General features: G+C 52.1%; 2 protein-coding genes across 4 annotated transcripts; one reads left to right on the top strand and one right to left on the bottom strand.

The window, feature by feature from the left end:
• The first annotated feature begins 121 nt into the window (after positions 1-121).
• CNTD1 (cyclin N-terminal domain containing 1) lies at positions 122-7934 on the top strand. Of its 2 annotated transcripts, none has more exons than XM_008271527.5 (7): positions 122-499; positions 3902-3977; positions 4189-4363; positions 5079-5205; positions 5669-5813; positions 6370-6466; positions 6946-7934. In XM_008271527.5, exons 1-7 carry the CDS (start codon positions 250-252, stop codon positions 7114-7116), a joined length of 1041 nt encoding a protein of 346 aa, XP_008269749.3. In that variant the 5' UTR covers positions 122-249; the 3' UTR covers positions 7117-7934. The 2 variants fall into 2 exon arrangements, with proteins under 2 accessions (XP_008269749.3, XP_008269748.3); XM_008271526.5 differs by having other exon boundaries at positions 5043-5205.
• BECN1 (beclin 1) lies at positions 7579-21638 on the bottom strand. 2 transcript variants are annotated; one of them, XM_070060661.2, is made up of 12 exons: positions 21504-21638; positions 21130-21258; positions 16801-16868; positions 14979-15037; positions 14301-14391; positions 14072-14208; positions 13717-13911; positions 12501-12647; positions 11192-11341; positions 10645-10705; positions 9064-9206; positions 7579-8356 (listed from the first exon to the last, which is right to left on the bottom strand). In XM_070060661.2, exons 2-12 carry the CDS (start codon positions 21254-21256, stop codon positions 8188-8190), a joined length of 1347 nt encoding a protein of 448 aa, XP_069916762.1. In that variant the 5' UTR covers positions 21257-21258; positions 21504-21638; the 3' UTR covers positions 7579-8187. The 2 variants fall into 2 exon arrangements, with proteins under 2 accessions (XP_069916762.1, XP_069916761.1); XM_070060660.2 differs by having other exon boundaries at positions 21529-21638.
• Positions 21639-22140: the final 502 nt, after the last annotated feature.

Here is a 22140-nt window from a genome sequence, read left to right as displayed (position 1 = left end):
GGCTCGCTGGGAATAGTAGTCCTTGGCCGCCGCAGGGGACGCTGGGAGTTGTGGTTCGCGAGCTCTTTTCCGAGTAGAGCCGCGGCTTGGCAACACCGGAAGGGTGGAGGAGGCGGGAAGCGGTCTGCTTTCTGATTGGCTGAGGGGACCGTGGCCGTTGGGTCGCGTAAAAGCAGTGGCAGGCGCGAGGCTATGTAGGGAACTCGGTTTTCCTCAGACTAGAGAGGAGAACAAGGGACCTGGGTTGTGATGGAAGATTCTGGAAAGAAGCAAAGGGGGCCGGTTTCTGGGTCCAATGAACAGTCCTGGTGGCCCAAAAGGCTTCTGAATATGGACGGAGCTGCGAGGCCAAGGGTGACCCCCGTCAGTGACTTTCAGTTTGGGGCTGTTGCCACAGAGACGATTGAAGACTCCCTGCTTCACCTGGCCCAGCAGAACGAGCGAGCAGTGCAGGAGGCAGCGGGCCGGATGGGCAGCTTCAGGGAGACACGGATCGTGGGTGTGGCCGCAGGGCTGGGAGCCGGGTTTAGCGGGTTTAGGGGAGACTGGGGCATCTCTGTTTGACGACCGACCTTGGGATTCTGTGTATTCAAATGATTTCCTGTTAGCACCTCCAGGATCCGGAGCGCCCTGCCCTCGCTTTCTTCCCCGTTAGAGGCTGGTCTAGGGAGGTGAAATAGCGCTAGGGTCCTTTGCCCTCCACCTAGGTGCAAGCCTTGGGTGACGGTTAAGCAAATGACCAGGTACAGGTATGACTAGATAAGTGACAGAGAAAATTGGCTTTTGTGGGGACTGAAAGGCGTGCTGGGTAGGACAAACAAGGAGTGGTTCAGGCATGGCGTTTGGGGTAGACTGGTGGGCGGAGGTGGAAGAGGGGGCATTGCCTCTGCCTGACTGAAGCTTGGGTGCCTGCGGGTAGTGGAGCCCACGTTGGCCGGAGGTGTGGGAACCGTGTTGAGCTGAGACCAGAGGCGGCTGACGACGTTCCACAGGGCAGTCTGAACGCCAGGGGAGGCGTTTCTGCCTGGGGCAGTAGGGAAACGAGAAGCCAGGAAAGTTGTGTTTTTTGTTTGTTTGTTTTTAAGATTTATTTATTTTTTGCTTGAGAGTCAGAGTTACACAGAGGGAGGAGAGGCAGAGAGAGAGGTCTTCCATCCCCTGGTTCACTCCCCAATTGGCCGCAACGACTGGAACTGCGCCGATCTGAAACCAGGAGCCAGGAGCTTCTTCCGGGTCTCCCATGCGAGTGCACAGGCCCTAGGACTTGGGCCATCTTCAACTGCTTTCCCAGGCCATAGCAGAGAGCTGGATAGGAAGAGGAGCAGCCAGGACTAGAACCGGCGCCCACATGGGGTCACAGCGCCAGCCCCGAGGGAAGGTTTTTAAACAAGGGAATGATACGACTGGGGCCTTTGCCTTAGTACCGGTTATTTTGGAGGTGATGTAAGGGATGGATCTGACCAGAGAGAGATGGGAGCCAGGCAGGCCAGGGGCGTCTCAGTAGTCTGGGGGAGGACAAAAGAGGTGGATCAAAAACAGTGCCAGCCGGCGCCGCGGCTCACTAGGCTAATCCTCCACCTGTGGCGCCGGCACACCGGGTTCTAGTCCTGGTTAGGGCGCCAGATTCTGTCCTGGTTGCCCCTCTTCCAGTCCAGCTCTCTGCTGTGGCCCGGGAGTGCAGTGAAGGATGGCCCAGTCCTTGGGCCCTGCACCCCATGGGAGACCGGGAAGAAGCACCTGGCTTCTGGCTTCAGATCAGCGTGGTGTGCCGGTTGCAGCGGCCACTTGGAGGGTGAACCAATGGAAAGGCGAAGACCTTTCTCTCTGTCTCTCTCTCTCTCACTGTCTAACTCTGCCTGTCAAAAAAAATTTTTTTTTAAAAATAGCGCTGAGACAAAGTCTTAGGTTCTACTGTGGGTCAATTCAAGAAATGAAGGAATCAAGAGTTCTAGAGTTGGGCCTAGGAGACCGAAGTGTGGCTGTGCCCTAAGACACCCCCCCGCAAAAAAAAAAAAAAAAAAAAAAAAAAGACAACAGGAGGAAACAACTTTTGTTTGGGGAAGATAAAGAGAAGCCGGCCCACTGAGGTTCCCTGCGCAGCACGTCGTGTTCTGGAGAACTGGAGTGGGACGAAGAGCCGTGAGGGAAAGAAGGGCAGGCTGGGGAGACAGGGAGAGGGAAGCCAGAGGAGGGTCTGAAGCAGGGTGGTGGCCAGCACCGCTCAGGCTTCAGCAGGACTTCCTAAGGCCGTGCTACTTAGCAATTCAGGAATATTCACTGAGCTTTGTGATAAGCTGGGAAGACCTGAGTATGTGAGCGGGGGAGGTGTGCCCCTCAGCCATCTCACTTAAGCCAAGCTCAATATTCCTGGTAAACTAAGATGGAAAATAGAAACAAATGCGCAGGTAACTCAGGTGGAAGCCAAGAGAAAACCACTCATCCCTCCACACACACAACTAAGAAATGCAGCCCACAGCCCAGCAGACAGCAGGCCCGGCTGATCACACAGTTAGGTGTTCTGGGGGACTTTGCTGAATGGCCTCAAGTCATCTGTTCTGCGAGTGGACACTGCTAGCAGAGTGGGGTCTCTGACGACAAGGTTTCAGGCGTGTGTGTGCAGTGTCGCGCAGATTAGGTTAAACCCTTGTGCGCTAGCTTGTTTTTTTTTTTTTTTTTTTTTTTTTTTTTTTTTTGACAGGCAGAGTGGACAGTGAGAGAGAGACAGAGAGAAAGGTCTTCCTTTTGCCGTTGGTTCACCCTCCAATGGCCGCCACAGCCAGCGCACCGCGCTGATCCCATGGCAGGAGCCAGGTGCTTTTCCTGGTCTCCCATGTGGGTGCAGGGCCCAAGTACTCGGGCCATCGTCCACTGCACTCCCTTGGCCACAGCAGAGGGCTGGCCTGGAAGAGGGGCAACCGGGACAGAATCCGGCGCCCCAACCGGGGCTAGAACCCGGTGTGCTGGCGCCACAAGGCGGAGGATTAGCCTAGTGAGCCGCGGCGCCGGCCTAACTTGGTCTTTTCACATGACTCCTTTTCCCTAAGAAAGTCAGATTTTCTCTGAAGATCTAAGTGGATGTGTAACCGCTGAGCAATGCTGAGTTCCTAGGTCTGCAGGAGCTTCCTTTGTGGAGAACTGACGTCTGCCCTCCTCCCACCCTCTGATGAGACTGCAAGCTAAAGAGGATTCTAGCTAGTGCTGTTCTTCCAAGGGACCCAGAGGCAGACATCTCGCCCAGGTGTCTCCCCGCCTCCCAGTGACCCCCCAGACTGGGCTGAGTTCCGTGATGTAGGGGCTGTTTCTGCAAAATATGTCACTCCACAGTCACAAAGGGAGAGGCCCGGCCAGCGCAGGTTTACCCAACAAGCTGGTGGTGGAGAGACAGTGTCCAGCTGTCAGGTGAACTGTGTTTGTGAAGCAGTGGGGACTCTCGGAGGGTGGTTACTAAGCAAACAGTGTCATAAAGAGTATCGAAGCTCCAGCAGGCACCTTTCTGTTCCTGCCAACATTCCATTGAACACAGAAGAGGGGGTGAAGGTTTTTATCCGTCCAAAAATCGCCCTTGAAACTGGGAGTTCCCAGCATGCTGCAGAGGCCAGTTAGAGCAGCGGGTCTGTTTATGTGTTCCCGGCCAAGCCTTCTAGCAGCTGAGACCCACGGGACGCAGGGCCGGAGGGGGCCTGGTAGGCCTGTCGTTGGCAGCCACTCGGCCTCCCCTTCGTGCCTCTGATCTGCCTGCTGGCAGCAAAGCAAGCGGCTCGGCCGGTTGTTTCAGTCTCATCTTCCTCACCTCCTGACCCTCTTCCCTCGGCCGGATCGCGGCTTTTATACAGCGCCAAGAGTTCACAGGGCGGTTTTGGTTGCACCTCGTGAATTACGTTCTTCTTTCCTGTTTTGGCAGAGTTTGTTTTTCTCCTGTCTGAACAATGGTGTCTGGAGAAATCCGTGAGCTACCAGGCTGTCGAAATCCTAGAAAGGTAAAGCTCGAGCAGCAGGCCGTGTGAGTGGCACCTCAGAACGGCTGCGGTGACTGACTCCCAGAAGCACCGCTTTGCCCCTCTTGTTTACCAGTGTGGACTGCTTGGCCAGTTGAAACCAGCGAGGAGTACACGTAGCCTGCTTTGCCGTGCAGACTCCCTTGGCTGTGTATGAGTGTGGATCGCCCACCCCGCCCTCCCTCCCGCCCAGGTTTATGGTGAAGCAGGCAGAGAAGATCTGCAGGCAGGCCGCGGTGCAGCTGAGCAGCAATGGGAAGACAGAGTCCCCGACCTGGAGAGTCCTCAGAGAGCAGCTTTTCAGCAAGTTTGTCCTCCGGCTCGTGTCATGCGTTCAGCTGGCCAGCAAACTCTCCTTCCACTACAAAGTAAGCAGCTGGGCTGCCCCGGCACCTTCCCTCTGTGGCGATGCCAGAGGATTAGGCTTCCTAAGCATACCTCTGCATGCACACACAGCCACACAGAGGCAGTTACTAAATAGCCTGCAGTTCTGTTCCCAAGGTAGAATTGCTGGGCAGGTGCCATCATTCACACGGGTCACCTTTCCTCCCCTTGGACTCAAGGACAGTTTACATAAAGTGCCTGAATTGCCAACATACCTATCAGCATTAAAGGCAACCCACTACATTTGTAAAGGATAAAATGTTCCCACATCACTACCCCGCACCTGTACAGGAAGACCTGTCATTCAACAAAAGCTCGAGTTTCTATGGTGTCATGGCAGCGACAGGGAAAACACGGCTGTGCTCTCAAGGAATTTATCACCTAATGGGAAAAGACACACGTGCAGATAGTGTGCCAAAGCGCTCCGCGCGTCCGTCAGCCTCGGACAGTCCAGGAAGTGCCATTAAAAGGGCAGGGGCGTGGGAGGGAGACCCAGGTCCTGGAAGCAGCGTGTGCAGCAGCTAAGGGAGGCAGAGCTCACGGGCAGAGCAGAGGGGGATTCCTGGGAGAAGACTGGTGAGGAAGGTGAGGCGCTCGGTGTGCTCCGCCGGGCTCTGCGACCTTTATCCTCACACCCTCTCCGTCTTGTTTCCGTTTGCCCAGATAATCAGCAACGTTACCGTCTTGAATTTCCTCCAGGCTCTGGGGTATCTGTACACTAAAGAAGAACTGCTGGAGTCAGAGCTTGACGTCCTGAAGTCTCTGAACTTCCAGATCAACCTGCCCACGCCCCTGGCCCACGTGGAGATGCTCCTGGAGGTGTTAGGTACTCCACTAAGTGCGACAGGGAAGGAGGGCTGCAGGCTTCCCCGCAGCCCAGGGACCGGGAGCGGTGGGCAGAGCCCGCCGGTGAGGAAGAGGAGGAAGCCTGAGGCGTTCCTCTGGCGTTCCTCTGGCACTGTCAGGGAAAGCAGCCCAGAGGTCCCGGCGGCTGGTTTCTATGTGGACCCGCCAGGCATGCTCCAACTGCAGGATCAAAGAGTTGACTTCATAGAGAGGAGGAGAGGAGTAAGATAAGAGAGAACAAATATACTTTATTGTATGTACACAGTAGATGGAGGTTTCTCTGCCTCTCCCTTTGTCCTTCATAACTGACCTGCTAAACAGACTTTTTATAGAACAGAGCGACCAGGAAGCACGAACAGCTTAACAGCTTTATGTCACAAGACACCTGTGGCTGTGATCAGAGATGCACTTAATGCTTCCTCCCTTGCCCGTACTCCGTGCAGGCTACAACGGCTGCTTGGTGCCAGCCACACAGCTGCATCCAACCTGCTTGACCCTGCTCGACCTGGTCTACCTGCTGCATGAGCCCATTTATGACAGCCTGCTTAGGGCTGCCATCGAGAACTCCACGCCCAGTCAGCTCCAAGGGTAAGGCAACTCCTACAGGCGTGGTTCCTTCCAAGAACAGAGGGCGGAGCACAGACCACAGGAACCGGGGGGAGCAGAAGGAGCCTCGCCAGGCCTCCGCTTCACGGGTACCCTGCACAGGTGACCTGGTTTTCATTAACTACCAAGATGTTGTTTGGATGCAGATGACTGAGCCCGATCGGGAAAACCCTAAAGGCTTTTACTCTTAGGTTTAAATTACCTCAAGTAATTAACATATTTTTCTTTCCTAGTTCTGCTTATAACCTGAGATTCTTAGACTGCTTTCAGAGTCACTGAGGGGAACAAAAAGCCAGTCACAGGGCTGCAGCTTGGACAAAGTGTCTGATTACTGTGGAGTCAGAGCGGTCGAAAGCCTCACGGTTACATCTGTTAGGAAGTCGGTCAGACCTGAGGCTCATGTTTTCATCCCAGATGAACAGGGCAGGCACGAGGGGCCGTTTCTCTCCAAATCAAAACACTCCAAGATGACCAACATAAGACTTGAAAGATCAAGTTTCATTCTAGCTCCAAAATTAATATGGTTTTAATCACTCAGGGAAAAGTTCATTTCAGTGAAGGAAGACTTCATGCTGTTGGCAGCAGGAATCATCGCAGCAAGTGCTTTCATCCAAACCCGCGAGTGTTGGAGCCAGGTAAGCACCACTGCGCAGGACCGGCACCGGCAGGATCCAGGGCCAGAGAGCATCCCCTCACCAGCCCGCAGAAGACAAGTGCCAAGCCCCCCGGCTAGGATGTGAGCGTAGGCTGTGCAGGGAAAACACTAGGATGGGACTGAAAGTGATGCAGTTAGACACAGAGGCCCACAGTGGGCTTATTCAGTTCCCTTCAGGGCGATGCCCACTGCTGTGGTCGAGTCCAGTAAGAACATTCCCCCAAACAGCCCCATGATATTTCACAAAGTTTACCTTCAGCGGAGGGAAACGTTTAGCTAGCAGTGTCAGGGCCAGGGATCCTACTTTGGCCATTGGCAAACATGGGAATCTGGATTTAATCTTCCCTGTAGGTCCAGAGAAATGAAGCAATGTGTGAGCACATCCCAGGCCATGTGTGTTTGTGAACTAACACATGTTGAGATTACTTAGTAATCAGAAACCTGTCTCTCTTTCTGAAGGTTGTGGGGCATCTGCAGAGTATCACTGGCATCGCCTCGGAGAGCATCGCGGAGTTCTCTTACGCAATCCTGACTCACAGCGTGGGAGCCAGCACGCCAGGGCGGCAGCAGCCTGTTCCTCCCCACCCGGCAGCCCGCGTTCTGAGGGCTGCTGCTTCCTCCAACACATGAGGCAGGCTGACCCACCACACAAACAGCCTCCGTCAGCGCAGCCATCCCTGCCGCTGGGTACTTTCACACGAGGGCACAAGGGTTCCAAGTGTCTCTTTTGCACTCTATTTTGTATTCCAATTCTGTGCCTATTTTTATTTTTGCTTAACAAGCTATTTCCTTAACCTAATTTCATTAAGAGGGAAACATCAGACATGTTCAGTATTTACTGGCTCAAATATAGACCATCCAAGTAACCTTACCTGAGCATCTTAAAGTTAATTTAACATTGTTTTGTTATTGAGTGCTACAGCTCTCTATATTCAGAAGTTTTTTTTTTTTTTTTTTTTTTTTTTTTTTTAAAGGAAGAAAGAAAAGGAACCCATCTCAAGCAGGTTTCAATTTCCATGTACCTGCACTTGAAGTCTTTTCTCCCAGAATACAAAGCACTCTATTTTAAAGAAAAACCCAACAGTTCACCTCTGAGCAGTTATCAGCCTGTAGCAAATCTTTTATTACAAATAATTAAATCTCTCAATAATGTCTCAAACAGTATCAAACACCACTTCATATCGCTAACACGGAGCAGAGTAGACATTCAGGACTAGAACTGAGGGAGAAGTGTTCAGTTTCAGCGTCTGAGCACATCACACGGTGACCAGACAAAGCTTAGGTGTCATTTCCCACGTTATCCAACTGTGTGCCTCCAACGTGTCTCTCAGTGGAGACAGAAGTTTCTATTTCGTATTTTAAGTGCAGGAAGTCGAGAGAGCTAAAGTCCAGTGAGAACACGTCAATCTCAGTTCAACTCAGTTAAAAAAAAAAAAAAAAACACAAAATTAAATTAGTTGTTTTCAGGGGAGAGGGAAGGCAGGCATGGGATGAGAGTCAAAACTGTGACAAGGGTCGGTGCTGTACATGGCATGTGGTAGCTCTGGAGACTGTCATCTGATACTTGAAAATAAAGTGGCTTTTGTGGATTTTCTTTTTTGGTATTGTAAACATATGTTGTTTAATGTTACCCAAATTTAAACTTTCTGCAAACAAAACAAATTTTAAAGCCTATAAGGCAAACATCCCCTAAGGAAAAAGTCATTTGTTATAAAATTGTGAGGATACCCAAGCAAGACCCCACTTGAGGTTTGTCAGCATGAACTTGAGAGCTTTTGTCCACTGTTCCTCAGAATTGAACTGGGTTTTGATGGAATAGGAGCCGCCACTGCCTCCTGTGTCTTCAATCTTGCCTTTCTCCACATCCATCCTGCAGATGGACACAGCAGAGCTCATTAGTAACCGAGATCCAGTGAAGTCATTCCAGGCAGACGGGCGAGGATATGATCATGGGACCATTCACGTCACTGTATCTATTAAAGAACTCTTGGCAAGGAACCGTAGTGTATTTTGGATTTGCTTGAAAGCCAAAAATCAAGGCGGCTGTCACAAGAGCCTTATTGTCACCACCGAGTACAGGGACAGGACACACACCCAAACTGAGGAGAGGCCTGGAGCAGGGGATGAGTGTAGGCTACAGTACTTCCCACTGTTTTCCTGGCATCTCCGAACTCGGGAGGGGGAAAGAGAAGCAGGAAAAGAAATGCCATTTGAGGGTGCTAGGAGCGGCTCGGCCCTACTCTCCTGGCCTAGGGTTTCCAGCCACCCATGGGCTTCTACAAAATGTGACCAAAAGCAGCATTCCTATATATTTCCAAGGGTTGCAGGGAAAAACCTTCCTGAAACTGGAGACCAGGTCTGAGCTCTGTGCCAAGAAAGTCCACAAAACCACCTAAGACAACATTCCCTGACCCAGAGACGCGGTGCTCACATTCTGTCCTGCCCATCAGTGTCACGTGACGGCGCCATCTTTGGCTTTCCCACCACTTAAACTGTTAGGCCTCAGTTCTTACTGTGCCTTCCGTTCTGGTCAATGTGGTCCCACTACAGGTTCACTCAGCACTGGGGGATACTGACCTGTACGGAAGACAAAAACGTGTCTCGCCCTTTTCAACCTCTTCTTTAAATTGCTGCACGCAGTCCAGGAAAGCCACCATTGCATGGTCAAACTTGTTGTCCCAGAAAAACCGCAACCCCCCAGAACAGTATAATGGCAGCTCCTGTCCAAAAAGAGAGAACTGACTAATGTTTGTGGCACAAAGAAAGGCTACCAGAGATCCTTCCCCATCCTATCAGTCTCTCAAGGCATGTTCTGTCTGTATGCGTTGGAAACTACTGTTGTGGCTAGCCTCCATCGTGTTCCATAACCTTGAACAATCCCAACCACCACGGGCAAATAACAACACACCTCTGTTTCACCTTGCATGGAGACACACTACCCTCTTCTTCACGGTGACTGCTTCCCCAGCCTAGCACATACATCCTTCTCAACCAGCTGTAGGAATTCTCTGCAAGCCCCAAGGAGCTAAACCTGAATGAGACACTGGCTCTCCACGAGGTATTTCAATCTAAGAAACTGAATAATGCCAATATTAAAACCAAACATCCGGGGGCCGGCGCCGTGGCATAGTGGGTAAAGCCGCTGCCTGCAGTGCCAGCATCCCATATGGGCATTGGTTTGAGTCCTGGCTGTTCCATTTCTGATCCAGCTCTCTGCTCTGGCCTGGGAAAGCAGTAGAAGATGGCCCAAGTCCGTGGGCCCCTGCACCCATGTGGAAGACCCGGAAGAAGCTCCTGGCTCCTGGCTTTGAATCGGCTCAGCTCCAGCTGTTGCAGCTAATTGGGGAGTGACCCAGTGGATGAAAGACCTTTGCTTTCTCTCTCTCTGCCTCTGCAATAAATAAATAAATTTTAAAAACAAACAAACAAACAAACATTTGGGGTCACAACTGTGGCACAGCAGGTTAAGCTTCTGCCTGCAGTGTCAGCATCTCATATGGGCACCAGTTTGAGTTCCAGCTGCTTCATTTCCAATCCAGCTCCCTGCTGATGGCCTGGGAAAGCATGTAGGAGGCCCAAGTGCTTGGGCTGCTGCACCCACGTGGGAGACCCGGAAGAAGCTCCTAGCTCCTGATCGGCCCAACTTTGTACATTATGGCCATCAGAGTGAACTAGTGGATGAAAGACCTCTCTCTCTGTCTCTCCCTCTCTCTCTCTGTAACTCTGCCTCTCAAACGAATGAATCTTTTTTTTTTAAAAAAAAATCAGGGGCCAGCACTGAGGCACTGTAGGCTAAGCCTGTGCCTGCAGCGCAGGTATCATATGTGGGTGCCAGTTCGTGTCCCGGCTGCTCCTCTTCCAATCCAGCTCCCTGCTAATGGTCTGAGAAAGTAGAAGACGGCCCAAGCGTTTGGGCCCCTGCCACCCATGTGGGAGACCTGGATGAAGCTCCAGGCTTCTGGCTTCAGCCTGGCCCAGCCCTGGCTGTTGTGGCCATGCGGGTAGTGAACCAACAGATGGAAGCTCGCTCTCTCTGTCCATTCCCCTGCTCCACCCGTAACTCTTTCAGATCAATCAATCAATCAATCAATCTTTAAAGAAAAAAAAAAAAAAACCATGTTGTCAGACGGTATAAGACCCTGTACCTTCCCAGAGTACCTTAGATTTGTCTGTCAGAGACTCCAGATACGAGTGATTTCCATAGGGCACCAGTCGATACCTACGGTGGAGAGCACGCAGAGATGCACACAGGGCGCTCCCAAAGCCATCCCGGGGCTCACGACCCAGTGCTTCCCAACCTTCAGTCTGCCCGAGGGCTTCTTTCATTAATGCCAACCCTCTCTCTCCATCCCCACGGGACCCATGTTTCAGAGACTGGGTCTAATGAACAAACTACATTTATTATGTGACTGTCTGGCAGTCTTTCATGGACAAATTTATGCTTTGGTTCAGATATGAAAAACAAAAACTGAAACTATCTTGAGGAACGCGAAGGTTCTGGACACCGTGGCATCGTCCTGCAGCCCGGTGACAGTGCTCAGCGGAAAGAGCCTGTGCTGAGGGGAAAACCAGAGCAGACAGCCTCCGCCCAGAGGAGCTCCTACCACTGGCAGCGAGGGCTTGGCCACCACGGGGAGCAGCACGAGGCTGGAGACACGGATGAGATCAAAGTCATCACACCCCAAGAAGGGGCCGAATTTCTTACCTCTGAAATTTCAGACCCATCTTATTGGCCAGGGCATGAAGCAGCAACACTGTCTGGCCCCAAGCAGCATTAATCTCATTCCATTCCACAGGAACACTGGGCAGGCGGCCCAGCCTGAAGTTATTGATTGTGCCAAACTGTCCACTGTGCCTACAGAGGCAGGCAGAGGGCAGGGGAAAAATACAGGGCTTACTTAGAACCCCACTTCCCACTCACCCAAAACCTAGCATAAATCTCTCCCCTTATCTTCGGACGCACAGATCCAAGCTCCACCCGGCATTCTGAACACATGCTTACAACTTGAGTCATCGCCGTTCCCCGTGCCGCTCAGACGGCAAAGAAAGCTGGGTGTCATCCTTGAACGCTCTCAGCTTCCTCTCCCCGACTCTCCACTGCTTCTACCGCCCAAACTGCCTGAATCTGTCCACTTCTGCAACTCTGCTACTCCTCTTTCCTGTGTCGATCCCTACCCACAAGGCACTTCGCACACACAGCCGGTACGGCTATCAGTCACAAATCTAACTACGGCACTTCTCTGCCTGCCAGGCTTCAGGGGCTCCCACGCCTTCTGGGTCAAGCGCACAGCCCACGAGGAGCCGACAGGACCCTGCAGGAAGCGCCGCCTCTCCAGTTCTGCGTCGCCACTCACTGCTACGCTCCACCCTCAGTCACAAGCTCCTTCCAGCTCGGAATTCACCACTCCTTCTTCCCCCTTCCTGTGCCTCCGACGCCCTCTCGGGTGGGAACTACACCGCCTCTGCAGACTTCTGCTTCCCCTCTCAGCTTAAATACCACCCTCCTCGGGGCAGAACTTGCCGTGCAGCCCCCCTGAGTTGGGGGAAGTGCCCTTATGAGTTCCCACAGCAGCCGGGGCGACCTCGCTGCCCTGGGCCACGACCGCTGGGACAGACCTGTCCTGTCACCACGTCCTGAGCTGTGGGAGGGACCGCACAGTGCTCCAGCTGCCCTCCCGGCACTCAGCACCGTGCCGACCACACAGACGGCTTCCAGTTAAATGGATGCATACAAGGACGACCGTGGGGACAAGAAGTCAGTACCGGGCAGCTGTCCGGGCTCTCCTGGGGTTGCAGGAGAGGGCTCAGCTAGAGTTCTTTCCTTTTTCGTGCAAAGGTGGATGTCACTAAGCTCCAGAAATCCAACACCTTAGCCCATCACGGAAATGACAGAAATGTGGCCAGTGGGAAGATGGCCTCCTTGGCGGGAGGGGGGCCCCTGGCTTAGCGGTCAACAGCTAAGGGTCAGACACACAGAATACCCCAGACGCTCCTCCCACTCCAGCCCACATTACCAGATATGGAAGGTCGCGTTGAAGACGTTGGTCTTCTTCAGCTTGTCCAGCTGCATCTGGGCATAACGCATCTGGTTTTCCACACTTTTCAACTCGTCGTCCAGCTCCAGCTGTTGTCGTTTAAATTCACTGTATTCTCTCTGATACCTGTGAGCAGCCAATAGCTGGGGGTTACAGCCTCTCGGGCATCGCACCTCTGAAAGCTCCCACTACCGACTCCAGTCCCCCAGTGACAGCAGCTTCTGTACTTGGCAGAGATACCACTCCCAGACCACCACGCTGTTTAGCCTGGGAGGCATAAAAATGGCGCAAATTTGAGCTGCCATCTGCAGACAGTGGAGGGAAAGAACTCCCCCAAACCAGGGCAAAACATCTCCTACATTTCTGATCTTTTTCAGAAGTGAGGTGAATGGGTTAGGAGTGGCTTCGTCCATAAACTGGCAGAATCAATCTCTAGAACTTAACTTGTGTATATTGTTCTTTGTGAAGTGTGTTATACCACTCTGTGAGAAACTGACTTTTTCCTGCTTTTGACTTCTTGGACTTTGGTGCGGACACTGTCTCCTCCACTGGCCGGAGGGTTCTCAGGTTACCCACAGCCCTCAGCAGGGGTGGGCACTTGGTGCAGCAGTTGGGATGTTGCTTGGGATCCCTGTACCCTGTACCTGTATCACAGAGCCAGGGTTCAAGCCCCGACCCCGTTCTTGATTCCAGCTTCCTGTTAATGCGCACCCTGGGGAGCAGCAGGTGACAGTTCAGGTAGTTGAGTCCCCGTCACATGTATGGGAGACCCAGATGGAGTTCCTGGCTCCTGGTTTCAGCCTGGTCCTGCCCTGGCTATAGCAGGCATTCAGGGGGAGCGAACCATTGGGCAGGTGATCTCTTTCTTTCTCTCAAGGAAATAAAGTAAACTGACAAAGGTAGGGAACAAGTGCATGCTAATATGCTTATTTTCCAAATGGAGACGAGAGCCCATTCCCTACAGGACACAGCAAAGACCAGAGCGCCGGTTTCTGAACTCTCTAGCTAATCTCTCTTCACTTACTCATGCTGACTCTCCCTACGTAACTCTCACGACACACAGAATGCAGGGTGCAGAGCAGATACGGCACTGGATGCCAGTTGATGACAGTTACCAAACTAATCAGGCGTGCTCAGCTGGGAGCCACTTCCTCTCCTGAGCCTGGAGAACCGGGGCGGGGAGCAGGTTACTCACTGAGCTTCCTCCTGATCCAGCCGCTCAGCCTCAGCCTGGACCTTCTCCAGGCTTTCTGCCACCGTTCTGCGGTTCTTTTCCACGTCTTCCAGTTCCTGGACCAGCCTTTCCTCCTCGAGGGCCAGCTCCCTCAGCTCCTTCTGCAGCTGCTCACTGTCATCCTCGTTCATCTGCTCCAAGATCTCCAAACAGCGCCTGCCAAGGACGGAGTGGAGTGCACTGAGCGCAGGGCCCCGTCACTCCATTTGCTGGAGTGGTGCGCGGGCCCTCTGGGGTGGGGCCGAGCAGTCGCACGGCAGGGGCAGCCCTACGGTCCAGACCTCAGTTCTTGGGCCCCGGCTCTGGAGACACTCACTTGTAGTTCTGACACTCATTTTCGGTGACATGGAGCTGAGTGTCCAGCTGGTCTAAGAGAGTATCCGTGCATTCCTCACACAGTGGGTGATCCACGTCTGTCTGGCCCGACATGATGTCAAAAAGGTCCCCGGTGACCTGGAAGTGCAGGAGCGTCGGGGTAAGGCCTGCCTGGGTGAGCTGCCCAGCCGCCCCAGGCCAGTGCCGACACTGGAGTGAGGCCAACTTGCCTTCAGTCTTCGGCTGAGGTTCTCCATGGTGCCGCCATCAGACGCCTCCCCGATCAGAGTGAAGCTGTTGGCACTTTCTGTAGACATCATCCTGCAGACAGACCCCGCCCACGGGCCAGGTGAGAGGGCAGAGAGGCCTCCTCCACCCACTGCGGTGCAGACTCTCAAGATCAGCTGAGGGGCCTCAAGGCGCATCCCCACTCCTAGCCCGACTGACTCCCAAGGGAAGGCCATGCTGGTCTTCCACAGGGACACTCAGCTCGAAGGTTGGCCTGGATGACTAAGGAGGGAGAGGGGCATCTAAAGTCAGCATGTGTGTCTGCAGTAGAGAGAAGGAGAGGCAGCAAAGACCATGCTGGCAGCAACCTTTACTGCACCAGTGAACACTAAGGACCTGAAAGCCTAATATTAGCTGCTCCGAAACTTCTAGAACCCACCTCCTCAACTCTTCTAGTCTTCACCCTTACAGTGACTGTTCCTACCCTCGGCCGAGTGGCTATAGGAGCTCAGGCAGAGGCACAGGTGAGGGGCCAGTAAGGGAATGGATCTTTTCCAAAAGAGCCAAAAAGGTAGGTGATGATTCACCTCCATCACCTGGCTCCAGGTCTCAATTCCTGGGTTCAATCAAAATTCTACTGGCCTTTGGCCAGGAACAGGGGGCTGAGGAGTTGTAGGCACCTGGCTGGGGGGATGAATCTGCGAGAGACACCATCCTGGCGCGTTTCAATAAATGCTTCCTGGGAAAGAAAGAAAGAGAGCATTAGGACTCAGAAGCTCAGAGGAAGAGTAGTTCCCATTTCAGAAGTATTTGGCTTCACCCTCGATCGGTAACCATCAGACTGATAAACGACTGAGACTTAAGAAATGGGTATCATTGGGCCAATCCCTGTATATGACTAAGGAAGGAGCCAGGGTTCAGACAAACCCCAAATCCCATTTTTTTTTTTTTTTTTTTTTGGTGGGGAACAGCATCTCCTAACTATGTGACATTCTACTTATGGTTAAATTGGCATTTTCTAACACTTTCCAGTCAGGGGTAGGGGAGACTACCCTAAATCATGGCGCAAGGGAAAAGCCAGATCAGACTGCAATGAAGTTTTCCACAGCACAAAGTGGATCATTTATGTTTTCAGTATTTTCAAACGACTTGTATGTGATGAAAAACTTACAACATCTACTGACTTCCACTGCCAGCCCCAATGCCTCTTTGCTGAAGGCTCTTGCTGGCTCCTGGGCTGATTGCTGGGGTGTCCAGCCCAATGACTGACAGCAGTGAGTGGATACGCCCCCCCAGCTCCGTGAGTCGGTTAAATCTCAGGTGAACATTCAGAGCCATCTCACCGGGTGTGGCCCACAGGTGCTCTAAGCACCCACAGGTGTCACCGGCTTGGCCCCGCCCCTTCTTTTGCTTCCTTCCCTTTCCCATCTCACATCCTTGTTTCCTACTGGAGTTTCCTGTGGTCCCCTCCCAAATAAAATGTGTATTTAAAAAAAAAAAAATCTTGGGGCCGGCGCTGTAGCACAGTGCGTTAAAGCCCTGGCCTGAAGCACAGCATCCCATATGGGCGCCGGTTCTAGTCCCGGCTGCTCCTCTTCTGATCCAGCTCTCTGCTATGGCCTGGGAAAGCAGTAGAAGATGGCCCAAGTGCTTGGGTTCCTGCACCCGTGTGGGAGACCTGGAAGAAGCTCCTGGCTCCTGGTTTCAGATCGGCACAGCTCCAGCTGTTGTGGTCATCTGGGGAAGTGAACCAACGGATGGAAGACCTCTCTGTCTACCTCTCTCTGTAACTGTCTTTCAAATAAATAAAATAAATCTTTTTAAAAAAATCTTGTAACATCCACTGACATCATCATAGTTTAAAAATGACATGCTCTATCGCACTGCCAATCTTCCTGTCTAGGGCACGCGTGTGGAACGTTCGGGTCATGGGCCATGAAAGGCCCAAAAAATCTTTGCTCTGGCCCTGCCAAGGCAACTGCAGGAGGGGCTCAAAATTCAATAACTAACTCCAGAGCAGACTAGCCTTTATTTGGTAATTCTGTGTGGCTCACAAGCGATGCTATAAATATCCAATGGCCCTTGGAGGAAAAACGGCTGCCCACTCCTGATCTAGGTAATCACACAATGCACTGTCCAAACCAAGACACGTTTGAGAAGGGAGAAGAATGGATATTGGTATTCGGCTGGAACAGCAGGTGGAATGCAGTGGACACATACGTCATCCCATCTCTGCCTTTAATGTTTATAATTCTACTTCAAACAAAGATGAGCCCCTCTCCCACACTTACACTGGACACCTGCGGGCTCAGGAGTACTTGTGAAGTGCTGACAACCCAGAGCAGCCTGATCGCACAGAAGGTCTCCTGTTAACCAGCGGCCCCCAAAACCTGGGGCTCTAAGAACACCAAGTACACTGCAGCAGCCCAGCCCGCACTCCTGTGTTCACACCCCATCTCCCACCTGCAGTGTTTATTACACAGGACAGGACACTTCTATTACCTCTCCTGAGTTAGCCTCTTCCTCCTGGGGGTCTCCTGGTTTGACCTGGGCTGTGGCAAGTAATGGAGCTGAGGGCAAGGAACATACAAAGTCAGAAACAGTCTTATTAAGGCTCAGGAAAGTAGGAGAAAAGAATTTGAAGTATCTTTGTCACTACCTCACCTCCATTTTTTTTTTTAAAGTTAGGATTTGTTCATTTATTTGAAAGGCAGAGTTACAGGGAGAGGGAGAGGCAGAGAGAGAAAGAGATCTTCCATCGGCTGGTTCATTTCCCAAATGGCAGCTGGGCCAGGCCGAAACCAGGAGCCCAGAAGTCCAACTAGGTCTCCCACGTGGGTGGCAGGGCCCAAGTACTTGAGCCGTTCTCTGTTGCTTTCCCAAGCACTTTAGCAGAGAGTTGGATTGGAAGTGGAGCAGCCAGGACTTGAACTAGGACCCATATGGGAGGTCAACATTGCAGGCAGCAGCTTAACTCGCTGTGTCACAATGCTGGTCCCCAGTGGTTTCTTTCTTTCTTTCTTTCTTTCTTTTTTTTTTTTTTTTTTTAAGATTTATTTAGGGGGCTAGCACTGTGGCACAGTAGGTCAATCCTTCACCTGTGGTGCCAGCATCCCATATGGGTGCCAGTCGAGTCTTGGCTGTTCTTCTGATCCAGTTCTCTGCTTATGGCCTGGGAAAGTAGTGGAAGATGGCCCATGTGCTTGGGCCACTACACTTGCATGGGAGACCCAGAAGAGGTTCCTGGCTCTGGCACAGATCAGCCCAGCTCTGGCCACTGCAGACATTTAGGGAGTGAAACAGCAGATGGAAGACCTTTCTCTCCATCTCTCCCTCTCACCGTCTATAACTCTACCTCTCAAATAAATAAAATCTTAAAAAAATAAAAAAAAAGATTTATTTGAAAGGCAGAGTTACAGAGGCAGAGAGATATCTCCCATCCGCTGGTTCACTCCCCAAATGGCTGCAATGGCCGTAGCTGGGGCTGATCCAAAGCCAGGAGCCAGGAGCTTCCTCCGGGTCTCCATGGGTGCAGGGGTCCAAGGACTTCAGCCATCTTCTGCTATTTTTGCAGGCCATAAGAAGAGAGCTGGATTGGAAGTGGAGCAGCTGTGACTCAGAGACTTGAACCAGTGCCCACATGGGATGCCAGCACCACAGGTGGCAGCTTTACCCACTCCGCCACAGTGCCGCCCCCCCTCCAATGTTTTCTTAAAGCACTATTTACACAATGAAGAAGCTGTTGTTCCTGCAACTCCCATAAAATCAGAATAAGGACATGTTAATGGTATCATGATTATTTTAAAGACTCCTTATCATTCAAAAATATTTACCATTGTTATATGTCTGGGATGTGCTTCAGGGTGGGGGAAATGGATAGAGCTATAGATGAAACACGAATAAATACAGGTTGATAACTGCTGAAACCAGGTAATGAGTACATGGAGATCCATACATATTTTTTATACAAGTTAACAACCTCAGGGACCAGCATTAAGCTGGATGCCAGGGTTAAGCTGTCTCTTTCCACACTGGCGTCCAATATCAGAACGCTGGTTTGAGTCCTGGCTGCTCCACTTCTGATCTAGCTCCCTACTAACACACCTGGGAAAGCAGCAGAAGATGGCCCAAGTGCTTGGGCCCCAGCACCCATGTGGGAAAACCAAATGAAGTTCTTGGCTCCTTGAATTGGCCTGGCCCAGCTTCAGCCATTTGATTCGTTTTGGGAGTGAACCAGCAGATAGAAGATCTCTTTCTCTCTGTCTCTCCCCCTGTCACTCTGCCTTTCAAATAAATCTTTCAAAAAAAAAAAAAAAAAAAAAGTAATATCCCCTTCCCCCTAGGAAACCTGGAAAAGAACATCAGGGAACTTCCTGGAAAAGTGAAGCTTTTTTACATCTTCATGAGTCAAATTACATGAATACAGCCATTCACCAGAAAAGTGTCACTGAGACTTGTGCTTTTCTTAAGATTTTATTTTATATGAAAGGCAGAATTACAGAGAGGCAGAGACACAGACAGACGTCTCCCACCCACTGGTTCACTTCCCAAGTGGCCATAACAGCCGGAGCAGAGCCGATCTGAAGCCAGGAGCTCCTTCTGGGTCTCCCACACAAGTACAGAGGCCCAAGGACTTGGGGGCCATTTTCCACTGCTTCCCCAGGCCACAGCAGAGAGCTGGATTGGAAGTGGAGCAATCATCACCCATATGGGATGCCAGCACTGCAGCTGGTGGCTTTACCCGCTATGCTACAGAGCTAGCCCCGATTTGTGAATTTCAGTGCATGACAACTTACCTTAAAACAAGTTGGGGGCTGGCATCGTGGTGTAGCCTCCTGTGACACTGGCTGTGACAATAGCTTCTACCTGTGACACTGGCATCCCATATGGGTGCCGGTTTGAGGTCTGGCTGCTCCACTTCTGATCAAACTCCCTGTTAAAGGCCTGGGAAAAGCAGTGGAAGATGGCCCAAGTGCTTGGGCCCCTGCATTCACATGGGAGACCTAGATGAAGCTACTGGCCCTAGCCTGGTCCTGTTTTGGCTGTTGTAGCCATCTGGGGAGTGAACCAGCAGATGGAAGGTCTCTCTCTCTCTGTAACTCTGATTTTCAAACAAATATATAAATCTTAAAGAAAAAAAAAGTGTGGGGGCCGGTTCTGTGGTGCAGCGGGTTAATGCCCTGAGGTGCTGGCATCCCATATGGGTGCCGGTTCGAGACCCAGCATTGTAGCGTAACCTCCTGTGACACTGGCTGTGACAACAGCTTCTACCTATGACACTGGTGTCCGATATGGGTGCCAGTTCGAGACCCGGCTGCTCCACTTCTGATCCAGCTCTCTGCCTGGGAAAGCAGTAGAAGATGGCCCAAGTCCTTGGACCCCTGCACTCGCGTGGGAGACCCAGAGGAAGCTCCTGGCTTCGGATCCAGATCAGCACAGCTCCAGCCATTGTGGCCAATTGGGGAGTGAACCATCTGATGGAAGACCCCCCCCCCCCCACTCCTCTCTCTGTGTAACTCTGACTTTCAAATAAATAAATAAATCTTCAGGGAAAAAAAAAAAAAGTGTGATAACCGTAATTGAGAGGGGGATGTGAAATGAGGCAGGAATAGAAAACATAAGAAGGGCAGGTATGGCTAATTGCTGAAGCCAGGTGATGGATACAACAGAGAGCACCGCTGTTCTCCTGACTGCATAAAGCGTGTTTGGAAATCTTCCATCATAAAAAGCTGAAAATCTGTAGTAAACAGTTAATGCCCCTCAAAAAAGAGGACGCAAGCAATAAAACAGTGAACGCTTACTGCGCGCTGCCTGCAAGCTTCCTCCTGGTTACATGTTCTGTCATACTGACCCTGACAACTACCTTATGAAGCACCTTTACTTTTTACAGATAGAGAAGCCGAGAAACCAAGGCTCAGAGAGGGCAAGCCCTTTGCATACAGTTGTTCACGTAAATGACAGCCAGAATTGAAACTCAAGCAGGCTGGGGCCCGCGGGTGACGCACCAAGTTAAGTGTGATGCTGCCATCCCATATGGGTGCTGGCTCGGGTCCCAGCTGCTCTGCTCACAATCCCGCTCCCTGCTGACGCACCTGGGAAAGCAGCAGAAAATGGCCCCAGTGATCCCCTGCCACCCACTAGGGAAACTGGGATGGAGTTCCCGGCGTCAGCCTGGCGTTCCTAGGGGCCATCTGTGGAGTGAACCAATGGATGGAAGATATCTCTCTGTGTAACTCTGCCTTCCAAATACATATAATAAAATCTTAAAAAAAAAAAGAAAACACAAAAACAAAAACTCAAACTCAAACAGGCTGACTCCAGACCCAAAGCTTACTCAAGCTGCCCTTCTGTCTTCTTCTTGAACCTCACCCCACTTCCTGGGACTCAAACTCTGCTCCTCCACTCAGCTGCGGGGCCTCGGGTAAGTTACTTAACCTCTCTGAGTCTCGATTCTCATCTGTAAAATGATGTGATGATGCTAGGACTGTATAGGGAGGGGGAAGGCACTTGGACAGTCAACAAATGCTGCTTATTGTAACACACACACGCACACACACATATGCACGTGTGTGTGTGCTCATCCCCTTCCTTCCACACAGCAGGAGCAGAAAAATAGAAATTGGCTTTGCTACAGAAAGCTCTGCGAAGCACAATGTCAGAATTCCTTGACGTTCGCAGCGAGCAAACAGGGAGCGGGAGAAATGCAGCGAGCTTCCCAGGTTCACCTGGCGAGCCTGACAGATCCCACCGACAGCCACCACAAGACCTACAGCTTCCAAGCTGCCCACTTGCCACGTTCTTGGCCACCCTCTTTGCAGGGATCTCGCTGACCTGTGAGCTCCTGGATGGTGACCCGGTCCAGGATCTTGAAGCTCGTGTCCAGCTTGAGGGGCTGGCTGCAGCGCTGGCACACGAAGCTCACCTGCATGGTGCTGCTGGGCGTCTTGGACCCCTCCATCCCTGCGGCGGTGGAGACGAGGCGACGTTAGGCAGAACCGGCACCCCTAACCTCCGGCCCGGGGCTACTACCTGCCTTGGTGGTGGTGACGGGGGAAAACTCTGGTCCGCTCCGAGCCCTCTAGGAGCGGTACGATACCAGGCGGACCTGCTTCCGGGGCAGCCCAGGCAAAGCCAGTTAGAACCCAGGGTCAGGGAAGGGGCTGTAACAGGGACCATCACGGTTCCAAGGTCCCCTTGTAAGGTACCAGTTCAGTCCCCAACGCTCTTCACCTCGGGGCCCTAGAGCCGGCCACTCAGGTTCGGTCTATCGCGGGGGCACCGTATCCTCCGGTCGGCCTCGGAACGAGGCCTCCAGAATCGCCATCGCCCAAACTTTAGCTACTTCCCGGTCCGCCGGCGGAGGACTTCCGCCCGTGACCGGACGTGACGTCACGACAACCGCCGCCAGTCCTGGTCCGTGGGCTGCGGTGTGCGGCCCCCCAGCGGCTGAGCGGGGAACGGCAGGCGGCCTGGCCGCGTGTGCTGAAGGGCAGTCCCCAATGTCGGGACAGTGAGGGTGCCGGCCTTGCAGCCTGAGGCGTAAGCCGCTGCGCCACACGCCGGCCCCAGCAGAGGCATTTCACAACTTTATTGAAGTATAATCTGTATACCAGGAGATTCACCCCTTTTAAGTGTGCAGTTCTATGACTTTTGGTTTTGCAGTCAACATAACTTTTAGAACATTTTCTGTCACGCATGCACCTCTCTATGGTTAGTTCTCATTTCCAGCCCCGAAAGGGGGCCTCTACTAATTTACTGTCTCGATAAATTTGCCTTTTCCAAACATTCATTGCAATGAAATCATACAATAGGCAGTATTTTGTGTCTGGCTTCTTTCACTTA

Source organism: Oryctolagus cuniculus, chromosome 17, assembly GCF_051225735.1.
Source record: "Oryctolagus cuniculus isolate XC-2025 breed Fujian yellow rabbit chromosome 17, ASM5122573v1, whole genome shotgun sequence".
In the NCBI taxonomy this organism is placed as follows: Eukaryota; Metazoa; Chordata; class Mammalia; order Lagomorpha; family Leporidae; genus Oryctolagus; species Oryctolagus cuniculus.
The sequence above is the reverse complement of the archived record's forward strand: the minus strand, read 5'-3'. Positions and strand labels throughout refer to the sequence as shown.

What these genes read in the sequence shown, in the direction of transcription:
- CNTD1 (XM_008271526.5), top strand. Translation starts at nt 250, where the DNA reads ATGGAAGATTCTGGAAAGAAGCAAAGGGGGCCGGTTTCTGGGTCCAAT. An exon ending in GCTGTCGAAATCCTAGAAAG is followed by an intron (nt 3,978 to 4,188) that starts GTAAAGCTCGAG and finishes CCTCCCGCCCAG; the next exon opens with GTTTATGGTGAAGCAGGCAG. An exon ending in GATGCTCCTGGAGGTGTTAG is followed by an intron (nt 5,206 to 5,668) that starts GTACTCCACTAA and finishes TACTCCGTGCAG; the next exon opens with GCTACAACGGCTGCTTGGTG.
- BECN1 (XM_070060661.2), bottom strand. Translation starts at nt 21,256, where the DNA reads ATGGAGGGGTCCAAGACGCCCAGCAGCACCATGCAGGTGAGCTTCGTG. An exon ending in CACCATCCAGGAGCTCACAG is followed by an intron (nt 16,869 to 21,129) that starts GTCAGCGAGATC and finishes CCTTGCCCTCAG; the next exon opens with CTCCATTACTTGCCACAGCC. An exon ending in CTGGATCAGGAGGAAGCTCA is followed by an intron (nt 12,648 to 13,716) that starts GTGAGTAACCTG and finishes GGCTGCTCACAG; the next exon opens with GTATCAGAGAGAATACAGTG.